This window comes from Antrostomus carolinensis, unplaced genomic scaffold, assembly GCF_000700745.2.
Source record: "Antrostomus carolinensis isolate BGI_N321 unplaced genomic scaffold, ASM70074v2 scaffold9752, whole genome shotgun sequence".
NCBI classification, from domain to species: Eukaryota; Metazoa; Chordata; class Aves; order Caprimulgiformes; family Caprimulgidae; genus Antrostomus; species Antrostomus carolinensis.
The window spans coordinates 50,004-75,170 of NW_010298937.1; the positions used below are offsets into that span (position 1 = coordinate 50,004).

The 25,167-nt window shown below is 36.5% G+C and overlaps 2 protein-coding genes across 2 annotated transcripts in view; one reads left to right on the forward strand and one right to left on the reverse strand.

Moving 5' to 3' along the window:
- The window catches only part of GNAZ (G protein subunit alpha z), a 40,591-nt gene extending 27,228 nt beyond the window's left edge, over positions 1–13,363 (forward strand). The window contains exon 2 of the mRNA XM_010162615.2: positions 11,321–13,363. Within this exon, the coding sequence (XP_010160917.1) occupies positions 11,321–11,665 (345 nt within the window). The 3' untranslated portion in view covers positions 11,666–13,363. The remainder of the gene's footprint in view (positions 1–11,320) is intronic.
- Positions 13,364–20,501: 7,138 nt separating this feature from the next.
- Positions 20,502–22,952, reverse strand: LOC104520819 (radial spoke head 14 homolog). The gene is made up of 4 exons (XM_029083657.1): positions 22,754–22,952; positions 20,942–21,044; positions 20,626–20,744; positions 20,502–20,512 (listed from the first exon to the last, which is right to left on the reverse strand). The coding sequence occupies exons 1-4, from the start codon at positions 22,950–22,952 to the stop codon at positions 20,502–20,504; spliced, it is 432 nt and encodes a 143-aa protein (XP_028939490.1).
- Positions 22,953–25,167: the final 2,215 nt, after the last annotated feature.

The window sequence follows — 25,167 nt, forward strand, 5'->3', positions numbered from 1 at the left end:
AAATGAAAACCTACTTACTTGAGAAGTCCTCTTTCCTTTCTATCATAGTTTATCAGGTTGGACTCTTGTCACTGATGTTTCAGATTTCAAATGCTTTTTATCCAGAGAAAGGGCATTCATAGGCACCAGATTTTGCAGGCTGTCCCCCTGCCATTATTCTGTTACACAAAATTATTAAGGTTACTAGTGCATTCTAATGGCATAGTAGTGGCAAAAAGCAATGGATTTAAAAAAAAAAAAAATCTCTTCTGTATGCAATATATTGTTTCACTTCAATTAAGGCAAATAAGTGTTTGGGTGACAGGAACCAATATTCACCCTGTTAACACCCTTCCTTGCCCCCCAATGTATTAGAAAAATGCACATTTCAAAGAAGGTGCAATGAAAAGCATTGTGTCTTTGCACATAATCAATCAGTCAGAGCTTGGGTTATGCATAAACTACACAAAAGGGAGGTTATTCAATAGTCTGCAACAGTGAATAACTTTTACTTGCATATTCTTTTACTTGCATATTCTCATGTAGTTCTTATGCAGATTTCTGCAGTATTTTAATAGCTTAGGGGCCACACTAAGGTCCAGAGAGCTTCAAAGAACACAGAAGAATGAAAAATGGGTATTCCACAAAGGCCACAACTCAATTCTTTGACCATTTCCTTTTCATTCTGCCCCACCCACAGGGTAGTGAGAGTGTAGTATATAACTCTTGCCATCAAAATGCCCCTATGCTTGAATTGGCCTCTTCAGGATGAAAAGTTTGAGATCTGCTCAGAACTGCATGCATAAAATTGACTTCTCATTTATGGATTCAACTATAAATATGTTTTTACAATTCATGGAATTATAGAAATGTAGGCTGGATGTGATCTCTGAAGGTCACTTATCCTATTGCCCCACCTGAAGCTGGACTATTGCCAACAGTAAATCAGCCCAGCTATGGCTTTATCTAGTTGAGTGAGGAAACCTCTATGGATGGAGATTTCACCAAATTTCTAGGCAAATTGTACCAGTGCTGTGCTAGTCTTCTAGTGATTTTTTTTTCCCCCCGACATCTAATCTGAACCTCCCAAACTGCAATTAGTGTTCATTGCTGCTTACTCTCTCATCTGAAACTGCTGGGAAGAGTTTAGTGTCACCATCTTTGTAACTATGCTTCAAGTAGTTGTAAGCTGTTATTAGATCACCCTTTAGCCTCCTCTTTGCCAGCCCAAACAAGCCCTGTTTCCTCAGCCTCTCCTTGTAGGTCAGTGCAGCGTTAAGTTGCTTATTGCCTAGACACAGGCTGATATTAAGCTTAAAGGTCTCAAATGAGGACAGCTAAAGCCCTGGACCACTTTATGTGTAAAAGTATGCAACATTTCAACTGTGTTGACTATGTACTTGAAATGCTACTTTTGCCCTTGAGCTAAGCAAATAATCTAAAAGCCTGAAACAAAACAAAACAAACGAACATAAAACCACATGAGTAAGCATTGAATAAAAAAAGCTGGCCTCCATTACCACATATATAACTCAATCTAAGGATAAAACATCCAGATATTTACAATTAAAGTATGGATGTTCATGCTATTTTGGATATATCTTCAAGAACTATTAGATTTTTAAATGAATATGATTTAGCAAGAAAACATTTTATACTAGATCAATATGCAGTTTGCTTGGAATACTGTACAATGCTTAAAAAAACCCACTCCCAAAATAAGCACAAGCATTATATGATGCTCATTTGCTTAATTTATTATCTTAATTTGTACTCAGGAAATCTTAATTTTCTGGCACTGTCAAAGCCACTGAAGATTTATTCCTATATTCCTTATATGGCATGTTTGCCCTCTTAAAACTGCTTACCCCCCAAAATAATACACAGAGAAGCACAGTGCAAGCTCTCATAGCTCTGACGTCAAGAGGCTTTGTTGACCTTTGAGGCAGTAAAAAGAGAGTGTTAACAGTTGTTTGCTGAGCAACTGAAACACAGCAAGCTTTCCTTGAAGGAGGAAGAACAAGCAACCTGCCCACTGTAATGATTAAATAGAGACCTGTGAAAAGAGGTATATTCCATGGTACTATTTATCTTGTGTACTTTTACCACAGCCCTGGCAGCACTGCCCTGGTTGGTCACTGTCTATGTGATGTGTAGGTTTTAATATGTTTGCCCATTGTGACTTCAAGTTTCTCTGGGCCTGGATCAGCCTCAGCAGCATTTCTTTTGCCAATCTGTCCTCATTACTCCTTCCCAGACAGGTTGACTTGTGTTGCTGTTCTATCACACACGGGACCAATATTGACTGCCCCATATTTCTGTTATCTTGAACATACCTTTTTCTAGAACTTTCCTCTGGACTTGTAATTCTCTTATGAGAAGTGATAAATATAGCACCTATCACGTGCACATTTTATGACTCCTAAATATAATTTTCCTGTGCTTCAGCTTGCTTAGAATATGTATAGCTAGTCACAAGCAATAAGTCAACCTCCACTTTTATTCTGCCCCCTTCCATGTTGTGGAACAGCCTTTAATACCGTGGCCAGACATACTGGAGTAGCCTTTATCTGGATCTCCTAGCATTTCTATTAAATGATGAAGTGCCCCACTCTCTGATCCTCGAGCTCAGTAATCTTTTCCTCCATTCTTCCAAGAGGTTTCTGTAAATCCTTTCTTTAGGTTTCCTTTAGTTTATATGTCCTAGCAGAAGCACCTGTTGTTCTGTTCCTTTGCTTGGAAATCCCCTGGCTCAAAATCTAATCCTCCTGTCAGGAAATTTAATCAAACTTCTTTCTCAGCTGAGGCACTCTCCTCAGTATACTCATAGCTTGGTGTCAGGCTGTACTTACTGGCATTAACAAATGTGTATTGTTCCTGATTTAGGAATAGAAAAGTTTTGATAGATAGTATTGGAGAGTGGTTTACCCCAGTCTGTCATTGGCACCCATATGTAACTACTACCTAACAATGTTTAATTTATCCTGTAGTCCTGTACAGACATGACTTGCTGCTTCAGTGCACACCTAAAAAGTTGCAGGGATCAATTTTCAAAGATAAATGTTTAGGACTCTGTTAAACTAATACTCCCAATTAAATCTGCTTTGTCTAGTCTAGTCCACAGTAAGCCTCAGTAATACTACAATTCTTTTCCAGTCACAGAGATCGTATGTGATAAAATATTCAATGTTTTCATTGTCATCCTATACAATAGCCAAGACTAAAGGTCCCCATGTAATTCTCATTCATACTGCCAGATTCAGTTATCATCTGCAGAATTTTCTGTAAAGACAGTAGTAAGACTCCACAGGAAATCATCAAGGGAGATGGTGTGTTGCAGTACTGCTTTGTCAGGTTTATTTTCCCTTTCTTCTCCGAAAAAAAGGTACCAAATATTGACTACAGCTTCCTCTACCTGTTCTACATTTTCATGTACAAACTGTTAAGTCTAAACAATTACAGGACATTATCTTTAAATAATGAGGAATTAATTTGGCAGTTTACAAATTTTGTTTGCTAGCATAATTTTTCTTCCTGATCTAAGGATGAATCTGTTTAAAATAAAGACTTGAAAGAAAGTTTTTTTCATGCTTAACACATTTTTTGCCCTCACCATAGGAAATACATATCTTTCTATCCAAAATCACGTAAGATTTCTTCAGGGCTCCACTTTGGAACATCCATGTTTCTCAGCCTTCTAAATGCTCATTTCATAGCAGAGATTCAATGTTTCTCTAATAATCCTTTTCTTTTATCATCCTTTTCGATTTATTTTTATTGCAGTGGCATAAAGTATACATATATATGATGCTATGTTAGTTTTCAACCTTTCTGCACTTCACGTTCCTCTTATATATGCAGGACACCGAAAGGAATTTTGGTAGGGAGGACAGAAATGGATGGCATGTGCAGGTACATATATCCATTTGATAGGTGCTGTACTGACATAGCTGCTTCTAGTTATCCTGACCTCCTTCCTGGTTTGTTTACCATGTAATTGGTCAGGAATTCCCTCAGTAGTTTTAGACTATTGTATCATTACTTTGGTAATGGGATAGTGAGTTTGTCTGCTTGTAAAATAAGTTAAGTTGCTAAGTGACTTAAGAACACTTCTAAATAAATTCAAAACAGGACTTACCCTTCTATGTCACCCTTTCTAATTTTGACATTTTAGACTTCACAACATTTTCCAGGAAAACTTTGGGATCCTAGAATTGGAAAGGAAAAATAATTCTGTCTAATTAAACCCCTGTTGGTTACCCTGTCCTCTCTGGGAGAGGCCAAGGGTAGAAATGGGTATATACAGTACAACAAAGGTAGAGTGTTTTATCCCAGTTTATTCCTGCTCCGAGAGGTTCTTAATTTCTTTATTTGAGATATATAGAGTGGTTTGGATTAAGTCTATTTACTTCTCTCCAACAGACAGTTAGTTTCTTCTTTTTGATTTTTAGATGAAAGCAATTATTTTTTGTAACTCATGAAATTATCATAATCTTTCCGTATTTAGACCCACAGCCACCTGATCCTATGCATTCTTGTAGGAGCCTTCTTTCTCTGAACAAAAGATGAATCATACATTAGTGTGTCTCTTTTTAAATCAAGTCTCTTACATCCAGTACTCAAACAGGACTGCCTAACTGTTAGATAGGAATGACCTTTCAACTAGCACTCAATCTAGGCTTTTTTGTTTTTTACAAGAAAAAAGTATCTCTATTTTTCCAGGCTATCTCTTGCTTTCTGCATCATCTGTATTTTTTTTCTGCAAAATTCTTCTGCTTTTCCCCTGCCTTCCATTATACATTTATTCAAACATGGTTTGAATTCCTGAATTGCTCTGACTACGACTATCTTGGGCAATGGTATTTCCTTTGATTTATTTTGTAGACTGTCATTATTTCAGAATGGATTCCATTTTTTTGGATAGTAACCTTAAGGAAAAACAATGTTTGCATTCAATAGATTCAATTACCTTTTTCCCCCACCACCCCTTCTTCAAATACTTCAGCTTCACCTGCTTTTTTGAGAGGGTCTTAAATTGTGGACCTCTAAATAACACATTTGAAACAGAAATAAAAGATTCATGCCATTTTGTGAAATAGCTCATAGCTACCAGCATATGCTAAATGCCAGCCACGATCACAAGGAAAAGCCTCAACAGGAAAATAGCAACAGCTTCCACTGGTTCTTCCAAGATTTACTGACATTTAAAGATTTTTCTAACTTTTCTGGAAAGTAAACTTTACCATTCCTGCACCTATTTTATTCCTCATTGTTTATGGTTTACACAAGATAAATTTTATTTAGTTTAGTTAAGGTTTTCACAATCCCCAAGTGCCTACCAGTTTTAAAATAATTATGAAAGAGAAATAAAGATTTAAAGATAAATTTCTTAGGTATTTAGTACAAATGGCAGTTAATTCCTTTATTTGTGATAGTTTCTCTCAATAATTTTTCATTTTCAAGTTCAAAGCTCTCCCAACTGTGACCAGAGAGCTTTAATGTGAAAGCTGTGAGGAGATGCTACATTCCAATTTGGCTCCATTTACTAAGTAATTTTTCTAATTACTTGCTATCTTGGTAACAAGGTCTTCCCTTTTGAAAACTCTTGGCTGTTCTGGAACTCTTTGCTGCTAAGCACACCTCTACTGTTCCAGAGGATGACCAGGGATATTTGTATGTTTGCAAATTATTGGAAGAACAGCAGCAGCCATCTGTTTCTTAGCATATTCTTACCCTAAAGCAACCAACTCCTTGTTCTCATGCTCAGAGAAGAATTTGCAATTAGCCCCCAACAAGGCCATCTGGATAAGGCATTGTCATTATCTCGCTTATACCCCAGCTTGTGTATAATTATGAAATTACAGCAGCACTTTTTTCCTAACCACCTGGCTATCTACCCCCTCAGGATTCCTGAACTGGAAAAGATGCTGCAGAGAAGAAAGCCTTTTCCTACCTTTATTTTTCCTTTTTTTTTTTTAATAGAAAATTTTTATAACTCCTTTGGGAGTTGTACAATAATTTATTGTTTTTTTATGACAAGAAGCCATAACCCTTTCAAGTTCACTTCCTCTGTAACAGTACAGTAGTTTTACTATATTAATGAAACCAGAAACAAGCCTGTTGTGTTAGGATAGCAGTCTATGAGTGGCTACATTGTGTATCTTTAGGCTCAGTGTTAGACTTTGTCCTAGAACTGCAGATGTATCACTTCATATTTAAGATTTTCAGATATATTAAGATGTCATCTGGATATAAAAAACTGGAAGCCATGTCATGTATTGCAGTTTCAAATGTGATTGATGCACTGCAGAAATCGAAAGCCACCACTTAAAATTTATAAAGGCCTTGTCTTGCCATGTATACTATTTTCTCTTAGGTTTGGATTTACTTGTTTGTCATTTAATTCCACATGGAAAGTGAGATTGAACATTGTGTTTCATGTCTCCATGTTAACAGGTAAAAAAAAATTTCAGAATAACTTCAATTAGTTTTCTGTTCTTCATATGGAAGTAGGTCTTGCCTGTTTCTCTATCCCTAAAGTTTTCATAATTATATGGATGACAGGTTACTGTTATTTGAAGACTTGGGTTTTCCTTTCTGATACATTTCCTCATTGTTCAGTGATACGTTTTCCCACTTTCACTATTATAGTTAAATTATGAAATGGATTTTGGGGGTTCATTTCCCAAGGTATATCATGCATTTATACCATGCAGCCACAGTCTTGCAAAATTATTTTTTCATATTACTTAACAGTAAATGATTCTTCTCTCTTCATCTCACCAGTTGAAATATGGAGTGAAACTAGTGAAGTCAAGGGAGATGCACTAGACACGACTGATACAAATTTTAGGAGAATTAGGCCGAAAATACTGTTTCTTCTATTAAAAGCCAAAATCATCCTCTTGCCTCCACTTTCCAAACAGGAAAACTGGCTAGAATACTTCACAGTCAAACAACAACAAACATCCCCGGACTCTAGATTATTTTCACCCCCTCTGGAACACAAGCCAGACAAATGGAATGCATTACATATTTGCAAATAATCTTGTAAACAAAATATACTCTTTTTTGGTATCCCAGATCCCTCCTGTTCACTTACTCTGGACCACTGAGGTGACTGATGATGTACACATAAGGTTTTTAGAAACCTAAAATACTGTGTATGCAAAGGAGCGCAATACTAGGATAATCTATATAGGAAATGCAGCTAATACTGTTTGAAATAGTAAATTCATTACAGGTTAACAACAGAAGAAAACAAAGGAGTCCATTATTGCATAAGTATAGGTGGGAATGTTAGAAATGACTGAAGTGTCACAGTGGTTATAGAATCACTATCGACAGGAAGGAAACATCCAAAGAACAAATGCAAGAACACTGCCCCTGTGTGCTACGACACATCCTTGGTAGAAGGGATGTGTTACTTGATACACACTGCAATTCCACAAAGAATTCTGTGTATCATCTCCAATGCCTTATTTTCACTGCTTTCTGTTATTAAATTATAAAAAAATAAACCATGGGCTCTCTAAATGTACTTGACCGATATATCTGACATAACATGTTTATGCAGAATGATAAAGTACATAGCTATTTTCCAGTCTGCCCTATTCAGTCTCGATTTGCAGGAAATAAATCAAATCAGATACAAAGATAGATGAATGCACTCCGAAAAAAGCATTGTGAGCTGTGGCAAAATTTATGTTCTTTGTATACATATGATAAAAGAACATCGACCATAAAAGTCTGTCAAAAAGCTATTTTTTTTTTGTTTCAGTTGGGAAGAATGTTAATATTTTATATCAAGGTATAAATGCAAGAAGTCAAATGAACTTTTATTCGTTGTTACAAGAGGTATTTCTGAAAACAAGTTGCATCGCTGTGGGATCAGACAGATCTAACAGCAGTTTCCAGAACTAATGCCAGGATCTGGGCACATATAACGGGACATAGGCAGATGCATGATAAAGTATTTAAAACTGGCCACACTAAAACATCCTATGGGCTGAAATGTGTCTGTCAGTCACCAATTGAACAGTCTTGTGTGGAAAGAAGTTCAGACTGCTTCTGTGCTTTAAGGAATCAGCTAACACATCTTGAAGAAAATAATCTTGAACAGTGTCTACTAATTAGTAGCTTTTGATTAACATATTTTTGTTTGTTGAAAGATCAGTCGACAGGTGGGAACAGAGAAGTTCTGTGAAAAGGCCTTCAAGAATAGTTTAAAAATACGTTAGGAATGACATTTGGTATATATGATCCTTTGCGGAACCTCACAGTCTTCTGTTTCTGCCAATCCAAAATACTTTTGACCATATTAAAACTGTTAGGTTGATTCCAGGATTTCTTAAATAAAATATGCTTATTTGAAAAAATGTAAGTTCTGTATAAATTGATTAATTATACCTTTTGGAAGCAGTGGGAAATCAGGGATCAGTAACCTCCAGGAGTTTTACCAGACATTTTCAGTATTATGTTTCTCTTATTTAAATTAAAAAATATCAAATCAGCTGCTCTTCCTTTCAGAGGGCAAGGCATGCCACTATATAAAAAGTTTACAAACAGAAAGTTGCTCTTCCTCTGATGACGCCTCTGAAGTAACTAAATTAATGATTCTGAAACTATCCACTATGTGACTGTGATACAAAGTGAGACCAAAGACAACAGACTGTGAGGATTTGGAACTGGACCCTGGTATGTCATTAATGATGCCCATCACTCACAATACCCTTCCCTTCTATCATGCCCTATGTGATCAATAATGCCTAATCTTAACTAGATTTGCTATATTGACTAAGCTGAAGAAATTATATTAAATCTTATGATCTGACAATACTGAAAGTAAGAGATACCATAAACAGAACAGGATTTATTTTCTTAATTTAGCAGGACAGTATTGCAAATTCACTTTGTCTGAAGGGAAAAAAAAAAGAAAAAAGAAAGATACATTGATTAAAAAAAAACAGACTCCACAAATACATGAACAGTGATCTGAACAGTTTTTGTACAGCCTTTGCAGAGATCGGTTTAAAGGATAATCATATGAATATACACATCTCTTTATGGAAACTTAACATGGAAAAAAATTCCATAGATATTTAGCTTGTTTATTATTTTTAAGGAAGCTAAGATTAAAATCTATATTGTGGTATATAAAAAGCTTTCTTCATATTTTATTCATGGTTTATCAGCAAGCAGACTTTACAGAGCTGAATATACAAGGATTCTTTGCATCTTGTGACCTGGGTGTCTTGGTGTTATCTCAAAATAGAGGGAAGGACTGTTGAAGATAAAACAGGAATAAACCATGATTCCTCAAAACAATGTTTTCAGCAGTATAAAGCCTAAACAAAAAAAAAAAGCAAGAAGGAATAATAGCAAATATTTTAGCTGTAGGCTAAATATTAACTGTAGACCTGTCATCTGGGTAAGAGCTAAAAGCTTTACAGAAATGTTTCCTGTACAAAATCAATTCATCTGGATATGTGACTAGGATCCATACTGAATCTCCTGCTGTGATTAACATCACATTGGTTTACCTACTTGAAATGATTTTGAGAGCTAGGTATTGAATCAAGTCTTCAAGAAGGAGATATGCCTTATAGTGTTCTGAGATTTTAAAAGAGGCTCAAAATTTGTTTGGGGGTGTCTGAAGAGGATTAAATGGGAATGATGAAAGAGCTTTGGAATCTGATATGAAACTGGCCCAAGAGATATCAAAAGAGCAAACAACATTATCACCAAATTAAAGATTTAGTTGATGTTCATTCTCAAGAAGAGAACAACTGGTACACAGCTAAAAGACTCTTCTCATTAAAATAAAAAAAAATAAATAAATAAAAAAAGAAATTAAACAGATGTCACTACAAGAATTTCAATTTTCAGCCTACGTTACCTCTGTCTCTGAGTTATGAAATCTTCAGAATCTATATAATTTCCAGTTTTTTACAATGAACCCTGTTTTGAATATTTGTTTCTCTGCTTTTTTCTTAATACATTTGCTGTACAGAAAAAAAATATTCCAGAATTTTCAGTTATATCTCCTTTTCCTGCTTTCAGCAGTACATGAACACAGCTGAACTGGGACAGAATGAAGGTCCACTTAGTCAATAATTATGGTTTTATTAATAAAAATTATTGCTGGGTAGTGAAAAAGATTGGAATGAAACTTTGTTGCTTAATTGTAAAACACCATGCTTAACAACATTCTCTAAATATGACTAGGATGACTTAGTTAAAAGAAATGTTTTCCTTTAAATAGAAAATATGAGTGCATACCTTAAAAACTTTTCATCTGACTAAAGTTAGCACTGATGTGCCAATGAAACCTAACAGAAATAAAGATCTAAGTTGTAACATGCTGGAAAACATTGACTTTAGCAAAAATGCCTGATGTTTTCAGTATCTACTTTTGACAGTACTTGAGTTCTATTTGTTTTAATAATCTAGAATACTTTCTATTCAAAATATCACATTTGTTTACACCTATTTATAGGTGTAAAGTGATCACTGAACAGCCTTCTGAGAGCACTGGTACCATGGACAGCTCCAGCTGCATCATGACTGTGTCGCAGCAGCAACACATCAGGCAAATTCAAGATGGCTGCTGATTTCTAATGGACCTTTCTGCTCTCGGTTTATAGCAGCACTGGATTATTCCCAAATATGTAATTGTGGTGGTCATCCTAAATTGTTCATAAATGGAGTTTGCTCACCCAGGGCAGCAGACAGACAGATGTTAAACACATGGCTAAACTCAGCTTTCACCTGTAAATACCCAGGTTGTCCCACCACAGTAGAATGTGGTTCTTGCATATTCTTTCAAGCTTACCATTATACAGCCGGGAGAAGTAAGACAAGGAAAAAGTTCTGAGTATGTATGGTGTGCTAAACTACACATCTAATAATGTAATGTTACCACTGTACTGTAGTAGTTTTGTCTTTTTTAACAGTTTTTGTCTTTTTCTGTAATGTGAAATCCTGAGAAATTACTCATCCCTTATATTTAAAGCATTTGTTTATAGTGCTAACCTAAGTTTGAACACGTTTTCCCAAGTTACACCTTTATTTCTAAATCTTCCATTTTAGACTTTCCTCCATAGCTGCCAAATATTTTTCAAAATAAAGGAAGAGGTAGTCTGTGATGAAATGTATTGTTATCAAAATAAGTGAATTAAGATCCCCGAAATTTGATGGTCAGGTAAGATGGACAGTCACCAAATAAAATAAAAGTTGTTTCTAAAGGCAGATTTTGCTTATTGATGGACATAATGTGTTTTGTGTGCTTTCCAGTTAGTCTGAAGCACTATTGTTGACACTGTTCTTTCCTGTCCTACAGAGTCGAATGGCAGAAAGTTTGCGTCTCTTTGACTCCATCTGCAACAACAATTGGTTTATCAACACTTCCCTCATCCTTTTTTTGAATAAGAAAGATCTGCTGGCAGAAAAAATCCGACGCATCCCCTTAACAGTCTGCTTTCCTGAATACAAAGGCCAAAACACTTACGAGGAGGCAGCAGTCTACATCCAACGTCAGTTTGAGGACTTGAATCGCAACAAGGAAACCAAGGAGATCTACTCACACTTCACCTGCGCCACTGATACCAGTAACATACAATTTGTCTTTGATGCAGTGACAGATGTCATCATTCAGAACAATCTCAAATATATTGGCCTCTGCTAAGAATTCTTGGGCTTAACCTGTTTTCCTGAAGTGATAAAAAAGGGGCTAACCACTTCCACTTCCAGTGGGAAAAAACGGGGCAATGCTTAGCCCAAGGAGAGAAAAGGGGAAATCTGATGTATGTACACAGTTCCTCTTGTGCTCCCTTAACCCGCTACATCACTTTCATAACTATCTGTTCTGGAGAGTGAAAGCCTCCTCTCCAAAACAACCACAAAACCCCTGCCACCCCCAGTGAAAAAAAACCCCAACAATAACAAAGTAAGAGATTGAAATCTCACTCTGTGGAGATGTTTTCACCACAGTCACTGCACTTTTATTCCATTTGTTTCATTCCATTTCCTACAGTGGGAGTGTTATCATGTTCTGTGTAAGAAATAATTCTTCATCCAGTTGTCCTAAAATTTTACTGACATGAAGATATAAAGCTGGTGAGTGACAGATGAACTCATTTGCAGGGCATGGAGCAGAATGGTTGTGTGGGGGAGAAAAGCTAGTTTAAACCAGAAGGTACAGCACGGGAGAGTTTAAGCAAAACACTACTTAAATTTGTAGAGAATGGGCATGCACCCAAACTGTTGGTACGCACGGCCAAACAGTATATACACATACATCATGTATGCACATGACTCACAGCATATACTGCTTTACTTTACTGTTTATCATGGACACCTTGCCTGTTAAAGGAATTGTTGGTGAGCAACTGTTCTGTGATTTCCAAACTGACTAGCAGCTCTTTCTGCTTTTTAAGGCTTCAAATATGCAGCAAGACTACATTAAATGAATCTATGAATAGGCCAAATTAAGGTCAGTGTTTCTTCTACTGGTAAGGAGTTTTATACATTGAAACAGTCTTCTTTTACATCTTTTTTTTGCCAAATCTTGTGGTGTTTCACAAAAAAACAAACTATATTTAAGAAGTAGGTTAGTGTTCCTTTTTTTAATACAGATTAAAAAATAAATAAATCACAAAGCAATTTTTTAAATTATTGTTGTAGTGTCTGGATTGCTGAATGTGAAAGTTGCCAACAGACAATTCTATTCCACTGCTCCAAATGCATTTTGGGAACTGTAATATTGTATTCCCAAGAAGCAGGAGCCATGGAGATTGTGTAGTATATAGCCTACAAAGTCTTTTTTTGTTGGTTTTTTTAATTATTTTAAAAATGTGATGTATTATTAGAAGGTTAAAGATGAGCGATATGAACAATAACTAAATGTCTTGATATTTCAATTTAATAATTTAAATTATTTACAGTTTAGCAAAGTTAAGGAAACTGGAGAGATGCATTCCTCAGCTCCAGGTTTCATCTCATAAAGAAACACTACTGGATGGAATAACATTCCGGCAAAAGTTTGAATGCATAAGAAGCTCTGTGGGACTATACTGGAAAATCTCAAATGGATCACATAGACCTAAGCCTTTGGTCAGTTGATTCTTTCCCCTGCCATAGTAAAGACTTATTAAAGACTTAAGTGTAAAGTTGGTGTGTAAATATATGTTTGATAATTGTAAAGCACATACGTACACAGAGACACAGACACACATGCACACTGGAAAATAACCTTCTACTTTTGTTCCCCCTATGTACTATGATCAGTGCAACAAATCTCAGCCAAGGGCTCTAAGAAATTTAAAACAAAATGGTTAATAACATCAACATTTAAATTGTCCACTTAAAAAAATAAATAATTCAGATGATACTGAACATGTCTATAGTGTGTTTATTAATTAGTGTTATGCCAGTTACTTAATTAGATAATGTTTGTGAAATTTTCTTTCCTTTAACGACAGGCTGCTGAGTTCTGTTTATTCACTCCACATCTTTTTCCTCAGGTTATTCACCAACATTGAGCAATTTCAATCTTAAGCAATTACATTTGAGCAACTCAGTAAGATTTAAGGGATGTGTTCCCATTTAAGATCTTTACAAATTCTGAATGCAAGTTACTGTAATATTTTGGGGGGAGATGGTTAGTAGCAATTTTAGGAAAGAAGTTCTAGATGAAGATCTATAGGAAATATCAGGAAAGAAACTTCCATAGTATCTGCAAGATGGACCTGCATATTGTTTTATACAAAGGTACTTTGCATGGATATCTATGCTCAGAAATACATGTCTAGGTATAAGCACATATAGAAATTTTTGAACAGTGCCTGAAGCTGGTCTCCTAGACCTGTATTTAAAGATTGAAAAAAACCTGAAAAATATGTTCACATTTTTGTACTACTGAGCTCTCAGAAAGTCTTCACAATCAATACAAAATTCTCTCTGGCTCATACTTGTTATTAGGCTTTAAGAAAAATCTAAATAGTTTTTAAAAGTGACCGCATAAGGTGATCTATCAGCATACATCTTACTTATGTTTCTTTGTTGAAGTTTTCTTGAAAATTTCATCCATTCAGACTATAACAAGGTTCTTCCAGAACATCTGCTAACTGAAATCTTTAAAAGTCTGCATGTACATTAAGAAAAGCTACAACTTTCGTATAAACAGCACAAACTCATAAAAATCTCTTGCTAGAGGATGCTAGATAAATACTACCCTTGGAGCTTAAACAGAATTTGACTAAGAACCCTTCACTCCATTAATCATTTCTGAGACCAGCTGAAAATATTTGATAGCACTTGGATAGTTTAATTCTTTCGTTTGCTTCTTTGGCATTTCTAAAAAATGCATCAAAAAGTCCTAATCTTTCTTAGCTTACGTTTAAGAATCTTTCTTTTGACCTGTTTGAGGATGTGTAAATTCAAGCTAGGATTTTCCCAAGTGACCTGGAGACTTAAGCTAATGACGAGCTGGGACTGCCAAGAGAACTACAACACTCTTAAAGGCAGTGGTTCAAGCAATAATCATTTTCAACCTTGCTAGAGAATGCAACCATAACCAAAACAATTCTGAGACTCAAGTCATGGGTTAAGACTTTCAAAACCCTTCAGTCCAGACTTAATGGAGAACAATCTGTCTAATTTTGAGTGAGATATTTTATCCCTGTACTGGAGACATAGGGCCCCTTTAAGCATGCCCTGTCAGCTGTTAAACCTGAAGGATTGGGGCTAAAGAGCCAATAAGGCTGCACCTTGAAGGTATAAAAGGTTTGTCACAGCACACAGGGAGCATTTTGATCTTACTCGCAGTGTGAAGATACCAATGCCTGCTTGTGATATTTGCAGTCAAGCTGCTTGACATGGTGAGTTTACTAAAAGCTATATATAGTAATTGCTAGTACATTGCATAGAGCTAGTACAAGAGCCTCTAAACTTCACTTGCCATTAAAGTGTTATCATTTACTTGAGAAGTTGCACAGTTATTTCTAGTCTAAATTGCTTTCTATAGTGTAATATCCTATTATTAGCCAGTTGAATTGTGAAAAAGGTATAAAATGAGTCAGGGCTTCCTTTTCCAGTGGATGGACTATTAGATGATATGCCTCTAAAGAGTAAGAGATGTTTTGTATTAAAACCCCAAATCTTTATTCAACTAAGAAGGTCCTTCCAACAGAAGTATTACAGGCAACCTGCAAAAAAAGTGGAGAACCTAGGATATTTTCACAAAGGCCTGAGAGTATTTCTAAAGAAAAGGGGTTAGTTACATTTCTCATTGAATTAAGGCTATCTTGGGAAGGAGAAAAGAAATTGAAGCACTGCCATGTGTTCCTACTTAACTTAAGAAAAGCATAGGCATGGGGAGGAATAAAACAGTAAATAATTAAGTTTAAATGAGCCATTCACATAATCATGTTCTCTGAATAGCAATTCCTTGCCATTAATTCTCTAATCTAAAACTAACTCTCTAAATTTTTATCTTAGTAGTCTGAGTAACTCATGGTTACTCTGTTTTCTATCTGAAGAATTCATGATGTTAAAATAAATTCTGTTTTACACAGAAGTAAAGTAATTCTATTTTCTGATAGTATAAGAAAACTGAGGCACAGAGAAGTTAAAACTAAAAAGTCTGGGCCAAAGACAGCTGCTGAAATGAAATCCCTTGACTCTTAGTCCTCCACCTGGATAAATCATGCAATTAAATTTGCATCTATTTTCTCAGTTCTCAAGTTTATCAAAGATGTAGCACGCTGCCACCTGAAAGAACTGCATTCATACAGCTGGGATTTCACTTCACCTGGGCAACAATGACATTCACAGAAGAGGTGTTCCATCTGCTGCAATAAGAATGCCATCTGTCCTTTCTTCATTTGCACTCCATACAGCAAAACAAGTTGAAAAGATACAAAGGTGTCCTTAAACAGTCCTTATCCCCATATCTGATTGGTGATGATTTTCCAAGAGTGGAATAGTGGAGACACTGAGAGTCAGTAAAACAGGAGAAATATTATCTCTTGGACTCTTCCCAATAGAGGTTCTGGCAAGCTTAAAAATCCACTGCCCATTCCAATCCATCTCAATCTTTGTCTAAAAGGATTAAGTACCCATAAAAGACAGGAGAGATAATGGGTAAGAATTATTAAACTTTTCCAGTATTAACCATATCCTAGTGAAAGATTTTTTCCTAGAACTACCTTTGCAGTTGTTACTGCCCAGGTCATTTATCATCACATAACACTCTTTAACTAAAATTAAGTATTGTGTGTTAGCTAATTGTTTTCATAAAGAGTGAAAGTTTTGCTATTTATTTTTTCCAATGTGTTGATTTTCTCCTGTTGCTAGTTCTTCTCCCTCTTCTATCCTCTATCAAATATATACATATCTTATTTTTTTCTTTCTCCTGCCCACTAATTCTTTCCACTAAGTTTTTGTTTCTTCTGGAAATGTTACTCCTCAGTGTTCTCCTAACTTTGTGGATTTTCCCATCTTTTGATCCTACTGTTCCTGAAAGATACTGATATACATCCTTAAATTTAGGAATAAAAAATATTCTGCAAGTGGATTTGCTTAAAATAACCACATTTTCCTAAATTACTCCTGTTTGGAGAAAGACCAGGTGGCCTGGCATAGAGCTAACTGGAGTCACTGACCACTTCCCAGTTAACAAAAACAAGAACACTTCATGCCAAACGCATGTACAGCTTATGTTCCTTTTTGTCTCATGTGGAACATACTGTTTTATTGGCCCTGTAAATTACATTAGCTCCAGAACACATCAGACATCTAGCTGTGGAATGGTATATTAGCTGCTGACTTCCTCCAGCTGATACAAGGTACATCCTACCTCATATCTGTATGTCAGGTGTAGAAGTAAATGCAGAAAGGAAGACAGACAGTTTCTTGCCTAGCTGAAGAAGGCTGAATTACCAGGCAGAGACTATTTCTGTATTTATAATGTCAGACAAATTATGTCAGGCCTTGTGACTCTCTACCTATTGGAAAACATTTTATGTTCTCTCTGATAATTCCCCAAATTGTCTCATAGCAAAGAAAACAGTTTTAACACCTTTCTGTTATTCTTGTAAGTAGCCATCTGTATGTGAGTCCATTCTACAGTAACAGAATTCTGCTCAATGAGTTATCTTCCAATCCTTAAATACAGGCATGTATATTTATATATATATCTCTTTTTCTAAATAAAAAGAATACATGGCCTAGAAAAACACATTTTTCCAAGGGTAATTACTCAGACATACTTTCACAGACAACACGCTTGCTCAGCTTCTACACCTTATAGACTGTACATACCTGACAGGCTGAGGATCACACATTTTTTTTCCCCCAAAAAAACTGTTAAAGGACATTGTATGAAAATCTGGTCTGTAGAAAGCCATGCAAGACTAACTTAATCTAGTTAAGGACTTCTATCCTGAGCAAGTCTTGGAGGCTTTTAATAGCACAAACATTGACAGAGGAAATGGTCAAAATTTGGTATAACTTTATAGCTGAAGAAATTCAGCTTTGGAAGAGAATTTCATCTGGAAAGTTATTACTTGAGCAAACTATAAAGAGACTGCTAGATACATCATGCTTTCTGAGAGATTTGAATATAAGATCAGAAGATAAAGATTAAATTCTGCTTGCTTCACAGATGTAAACAGTTCCTCTACATTCATTTTTAATTTCTTATAAATAGAGGAGAGGGAAGGGGAAAAAACAGGGCAAAAGTTGGCCTACATGCATACAGAGCATGATCACTGCAAATATATTAGGATTACACTAAATGTTGAGAATTAATGAACAGCAAAATATTCATTCAAAACAGACATAAATATTTGGTTTCTAATAAAGTAATTCTCCTCAATTATATTTAAAAGGGAACTGCAATGAAGGCACTGATACACAGAATTTACCAAATAACTAATTTTACCATTATTTAAATGCCCTCTTTTTATATTACGAATTATTCTTTTCTGCTTTTTGGAGACAAAACTCCAGAACCATTCCCTGAAACAAGTCTTGACGTTAATTTGATTTGGAAAACCTGATTCTTACCTGCCACCAGTACCTAAACTGGGAGAGGTAAGTGCAGAAACACGTATCAGGTATAGCTCAAGAGAAGCCTCACTGAAAAGCAACTACCACTCAGAGAATTGTAGCCTTTCTTGTAAATATAGGCAACTTCCAGTAAGCTGGGACTGTAACATGATTTGGAAGCTGCTCTTTGTCTGGCAGAGGCTCCTGCTCACTTCAGAGCTGCTGTGAATCCTCTGCTTTCAATCAAAGGCGAGGTTTTGAGGAGAGACACTGCTGCAGCTAGCGCTCGGCTTTTGCCGAGTTCTCAGTTCAGCAGGGGTTGGATAATCCTTCCGCTCCAGGAGGCAACTTGATTTCTCCTTGTATAGTATAACCTCACATTTCCTCATCATCACCAACCTGGTTTTATAGTTGTGACAGCTCCCATCAGTGGCTCCTGACCTAAGATGATAAATTCAGAGGCTGGCAGGGACAAAGATGGCACGACGGCAGTGGCAGTATGGTGTACTGTGACATACCCTCTGGTTTGGGCAATGGATTGTGATTCATGTGGAATTCTTAATAAACAACGTTTTATGTTTTGGCACCACCAAGAGCTAGCGTTGCTTACAGCTACAGTAAGTCTCTAAATAGAAATTATTGTTCTAATAAACTGCTCCCTATATAACCCTTGTTTTTATTCCCTGATTTTTAGAAAGTGTCTAACTGCAAACACTGGAAAAAAAGTCCTCATTTCCTCTCAGGGCCACATGCATAGCTTTATTTTTAAGAGCTTTTTTCCCCTTAGAACGTTAATTTATCCTCCAGTGAATTTTTTCTGCTTACGTAGCTAAACTTCCAGTCTACTTAGTAAAAGCCTTTGAGTTTTGGGAGATAGAACCTAAAAGCCAGGCAAGGGTTTACATGTAACATCAGTTGTAGTTTACACCTGGAAGTCTCAGATTCATATCTAAATTCTATATACAGTAGCCACCAAACCCTGAGGCAGTTTCCCTGTTTAAAGTGAAGTTCCAGTCAAACTTAAGTTGTGTACACTCACTCAGCAAAGCTTTAAGCATTCATTTAATTCTTTTTTTAAGCACCAGTTATGTAACAGAATTCCTCAGATAAGATACTTTCCGATGAATTTAAACAGTATGGCTTTTTAATTGATAATTTCTATCTACTGAAATTTTAATTTTAAAATTATAATTTTCATCAATTGGAAGAGTAAACTTTAAGATTAATGTTCAGATTAGAAAACTATTGAAATTATAGAAATAATAGAATCTGGAAATAAAAGTAGCAAAGCAGCATAAATTTTCTTAGTGTATAAAAGACTTAGAAAACTATAAATATACTTAATGAATATAAAGAAAGCACGTAGAAGGTACATTCTGGCAAGTCAAAGACAAATTCCCAGCTTGGTTTCCTCTATTTAGACTGAAGCATAGAAAAGAGAGATGCCTGGCTGATATTATCAACCCAGCTTCTGTTTATCTCACTGGAGATAAGTGGACATCACCAGAGCAGAACTCTCCCTAAACTAAGCACCTATGAGCTGGCAGACTTCTCGCCCCTGGAGATTTCATTTTTTCTCCTGCTACACAAGGAGTGTAGAATGACGAGTTCAATTTGACATCTGAAGTTAGGTGTCATTTATCACATTTTAAACTTTGTATCTTACCAAATCAATTTAAAAATTTTACCTAAGGGCAAACAATATTTTAATAAAATACCAGAAAAGCAAACTTTTTCATTGTTCCTTGCATCACCCCCAGGTATTTTTGTTGTTGTTGTTGTTTTGTTGTTGATTTTTTTAAATTCACCACCTGAAAGCAATGTCAAAGTGTACATTTAAACCAATGAGCCTGAGGTCAAAGACACATTAATAGATAATCTTAGAATACGAGGGACGATGGATGGTGCCTTTACTTGCTCATTTCTCTCCTCCTACACCAGGGTGTGCAAGGAGAGTGGGGAAGTCATCAAATTTCACAAGATTTGTACCTCCTAACACCAGAAAAACTTTCCACAAACCCTGTGTGCTGTGAAAGTAGTGCACTGTGAGCCTCAATTTGAACAGAAGAGGATGGAGGGAATTTGTGATGCAAGATTCTGAAATGCAAATTCAAGCTTGCAGGCTATGCTACTGCTGAGCAGGTAGCCTGAACTTGTGTAAAACCTAAGAAAATTAACAGATGTAGCAAGATTACCTGCCCCCCCAATACACCGACAGGACTATTTACACATGTATTATGTTAACATGTGGCATTTCACTTGTTATCTATGTAAAGCATTTTCTATATTTTGGCTTAGTATTCTCACTATTACAATTTGCAAATTTTTAGAAGTGCAAAAAACCAGCTCTAGAAAACAAGAGATGACAGTCATATCTTTTAAAGTTTTCTCATAGAACCCAAAGAATAAATTCTCATAGGAAAACTAACTGAAGAAAATTAAGATTAGGAAAAGTAGAAAAGACATTGCTTTTAAATATGATCTTCAAGGAAAATAGAATAAAATAAATCTGGAAAATATTACATAGGGAATCAGGTAAATTCATCTATCTACTTTGCCTATTTGAATACTTAACTACTGAAAAAAAATCCCTACCTTCAGGTAATTTTGCCATCATTTCAAAAATCTGATGCGTGTTCTTCCGACAGATATCTACTGGATCATCCAAGAGCTCAGTGAGGGCAGAAATGACTCCATTTTGTATCAGCCCTTGCCTACAAACAACATTGGAGGATGGATTTAACGAAGCATAATAAATCTCATATATATTTGCGAGATGCCTAATCTTCGCTAAATACACTTGTTTACATTGCGCCTGTCTTGCCAAAATGTAGAAATTCTGTTCTTATTTCCCACTGAAACAACTTTATTGCTTCACATACCATTCAGCAAACTCTGGAGTTACACCCACCTGCCAACATTATGCATAGCCATTATATAGAGGATTTCTGTTGTTTTTTGTCGGACAGTTCTGTCATCGTGTAGCAGCAAGGTCTTCAAGTTATCCAAGAATCCTATGAGATGCAATAGTTCACTTTAACATTTCTTACCTTCAGTACTAATTTAAAATAGCAATATTCATTTTTATCTCACAATTTGAAATGCAAACAATCAGAATTTTCATCTTGTCTTGATGGTGATGTGGTGAAATTCGCACTGTCATACCTAAAGTAGGGAAGAAACTTTCAAGTTTCGAGGCCTATTGCCAAAAATGCCATGCTACAGACAAGCTGCTGGCTTCTGCATCAAGTTGAATCCTAATCCTGCAAATATTTATGAAGTGACATAACTCTAAAAATACCCAAGTCAATGGAGCTATTGATGTTTTTAGAAAAGCATGTGTTTGCAGGATTGATGTCTACATTTTTTTAAACTCTCTTTAGGTGTAGCATGGGCTGTGTAAAAACTCAGTGTTGCTTTTCACACCATAATGGTGAACCATAAACGACCATGTGTATATACATTTTTATATATATATATATATACATATAAATTTTGAACATGATTATTGGCATGTCTTCTGAAGAAAAAAATATGAAGTAAGCAAATGGAGAAAAAAATCAGTGGCAAACTGGAGTTACATAAGGAGCTATGTAAATACACAACAGACTGCTAAAAATTGTGAAGATAAGCTTGTGCGTTTTGTTTGTTTTGTTTTTTTTAACTCAATCCAAACTTAGGATTCTTCCAAGTGCTGGGTTAAAACCTTTTGAAAATAGTGGTGGACAGATATCATCCTGATAAGCATGATAAATTTGATTATATTGTCTTGTACCTTAATTTCCCATGAAGTTCCAGTGGTTTTTTTGTTACTGACTCATTCTACAGTCACTAAGGTACTTCTGAGAAGGAGTTCTGCCTACAAGCTCTGATGTTTTGTCTCTCCGGTATTTATAACTGGATGTGCCATGTTATCCACTGCTGAAGGCATCAATGGCAAAAGATGACTTCCTGGATTTTGCAAATGAACTTGTAAACCTTATTCAAATATAATTTTATTCATTATTAGTTAAAAGGTTCATTGGATTTTTTTTTTTTTGCCTATTATTATTACGGGATCTGAGATATGAGTATTTTGAGTACCTCAAGCATGAAAAATCCAGGAAGATACCACTGTCATATGTCATATGTGCTACCAAATGTCTAATGAAGGAAAAAAAAGGGAATTTTGCCTTTTTTCCTCCTTTAGGATGACTAAAAGCTTTTTCTTTTCCCCTTTCTAAATAAAATATATTTAGTAGTTTCATGTTATTAGAAACTCATAAACCCACTGCTTTGTTTTTTTCTGAAAGGTTCATTTGTAACAGGATTAGAAAAGATTCTAGACAAATTGAACTAAGTGGGAAGGGAGTAGTGGTGAGTGTTTTTCCAACTCTGGACTAATTTATTTTTTTTTTCCCTATGTTAGGAATTAGTTAAAATTCAGAATAAATGAAAGAAAAAAAGATTCTGCACTACTTTTGTATTTAGGGGTTGATAAAACCTATAGTGAGCCACTGATAAATCCTAAAGTGACGACACTATTAAAATAACTGTCATGTATATGGCATTATAATATTCTTTACCTGTTTAAGGTAAAAGAAGTAGACATTAAAACCAAAATATCTTTCTGGCTATTTTGTGGCATCAAAGATATTGCAAGGAAAAAAGTGGTGCACAAACGTAAAGTGTTTTTTTTTTTTTCTCCCCACTGTGTCAAAGCTTATGACAACAGATCACTTACCTACATCTATGGCCTGGTAGAGATTTTCTGGGTCATGGATCAGATCGCAGAGCGCCATCAGTGCCCGCTGCTGAGTCAGCAGTTCAGGAGACTGTAACTCCTCATTCAGCTTAGGAAGGGCCCTTTTCCCAAATGCAACAGGAGCTTTTGTGGGATCTATATCAGGGGGGAGCTTGTCTGATATACGAGCGTGTGCCATCCCAAATTTTCCTGGGATTCCCTTTTAAAAGTACTCCAAAATGATTGTACCTGCTGACTGGGCTGATAAGGCACCAAAAAGACAACTACTGACTTTAAACAGTGCTCTGTGTCCCAGAAGAGCTATTTTAGCACACATTCATTGTGAGGAAGCTATGAAAGAAGAGGCTGGAATGGTTCATGGTCATCACCAGTAATGTCTGTTCATCAGCTGAATTATCTTATTTGGTTTAATTCTCTACTGAATACTGGGGAAAAAAAAAAAAAAGAGAGAGAGAGAGAGTAAGCTTAAAATTGCAAGGTGAGGGAGAGAATGTTTTTCAAAGGGTTAAAGTGAAGTAGTCCAATGTCCCAAACCAAAGAAGGGGGTCAAAGTAATATTAATATTAAAAGTAATATAAAAGCAAAAAACCCGGCATTTTTCGAAAAAGCATTATCTTAAAAGGGGTCTAGTTTAAACCCACCCTCAGAATCCGTTAACGTTTGAAGGAATCGGTGATGGCTGACCTCCCCCTTCCCTCAGTACGGAAAACGCCTCAGCTGACAGCAGCATGCAACCTCCAATATTGAAAACTGATCAACCAAAAAAACCAGCTGCAAAGTTAAAGCAACTGCTAAACAACTGCACTTCTCTCTTCAGAACAAAAGAAACAGACTCGATAACCAAAGGCGCCCTGTCCCACCAATATGTCGCCGCCTCAGCCCGTCCCCAGTTCCCGCTCCTGCCAGCTCCGCCACCGCCTTTCGCGCGCGCGTGCTCTGGGTACCACAGCAACCAGCTCTTTGCGTACGTCCCGCTCCGTGAATAGAAACTACGCAGCCAAGCACGCTGAGTGTGGCCCTGCGTCAACAGCGCAAGTACCGCGTTTGACGGTGGCTATTGTGAGAGAGTAACGTCAACGGCGTAGTTGGTGAATTGGAAGCTGAGGGCGCTGCTAGCGCGGGCGGGCCGCGGGCGGGAGCGCTGAGGCGCAGCGCGGCCCCTCAGGGAGGGCAGCGTGTGAGGGAAGGGGGATGGCGCCCTGGGGCTGCAGTGTGGAGGCTGTCTTACGTCGCTTCTCTGCTAAGCATGGAGGGAGGCTCTCTCCTCAAGCCCGGTTTGCAGAGTAATTACAGTTGAACAACATTGAAAAAAAATTCAGATTGAACAAAATGGTGGTCGAGTTGATGGCAGAGATACAGCAGGCAAGTGCCTTGAGGTGTAAGGGTTGAAGGGAGCTCAGTAGCTTTGGACTGGGTTTTCTTTCCTAGTCTTCTCCAGAATGTCACTACAAACAGAATATTTACCAGGAGTTTCCGTTATCATTAGGTGGTTTTGCATAACTCTATTCAAGACTCGGCCATCTTTTTTAGTATGATTCTGCTAAAAAGTCTGGTGTTGTTCAGAGGATGGTACGTAGGGAGAATGTATCATTGCAATGGTGCTAGCACAGCTTGAGGGTGCTTGGGACTGTCTGATGTGATCTGGCATCAGGAAAAAAACTGAACAGCTTGTGCTATGGAAGGTTAGTTCTCTGTGCAAATAGAGAAGTTGCTGAGATGTTTTTCATTATGTTTGAGTAACAATTATAATAATCAGAGTTTTTAAACTGGATTTTACAAAGCCAAAGTCATTCAGATCAGCCGGATTAAAATAAAACACTGGAATAGCCTCTGGTTTGTTGATCTTCAAAATCCATAAAGGAAAAAATTACTACTTTAAAAAGTATTTTCCAGAAAGAATTCATTTTTCTGCAACATTTTAGAGCAGATTATTTAAAGTAGATGTTATTTTCCTGAATTAGATTAGACTTCCACTAACTATGTATTTCAGTAGGAGGAATGTGAACTTTTCTCAGTGTAGAAGGAGCAGGAGAAGATCAGAGACTTGTATTGTCCTTCAGTGTTAACTCTGCTCTCACCCTTTAGGTGTGAGTTGTTCTTGGCCTTCACCACAGCTTGGAATACTGATTTTGGTTAGTGGTCATGGCATTAACTTATTTTATGTACAGCTTCTGAATACCTTCCTCAAATCCTTTGTCTGTAGAATCTACTGATGATACTGTTCCTGCAACATTGATGTAAGGAGGGTTGTGATGCCATGGAGACACTGTATTCCTACTCCTCCCTGGTGACTGAATGCCCTTCAGCTCTGTAAGAAGAGAAAATCGGGATCTCGGTACTAATCATTCTCAGTATTTTTAGCAGCTTTGTATTTCTTAAGTCATTGATCTTTT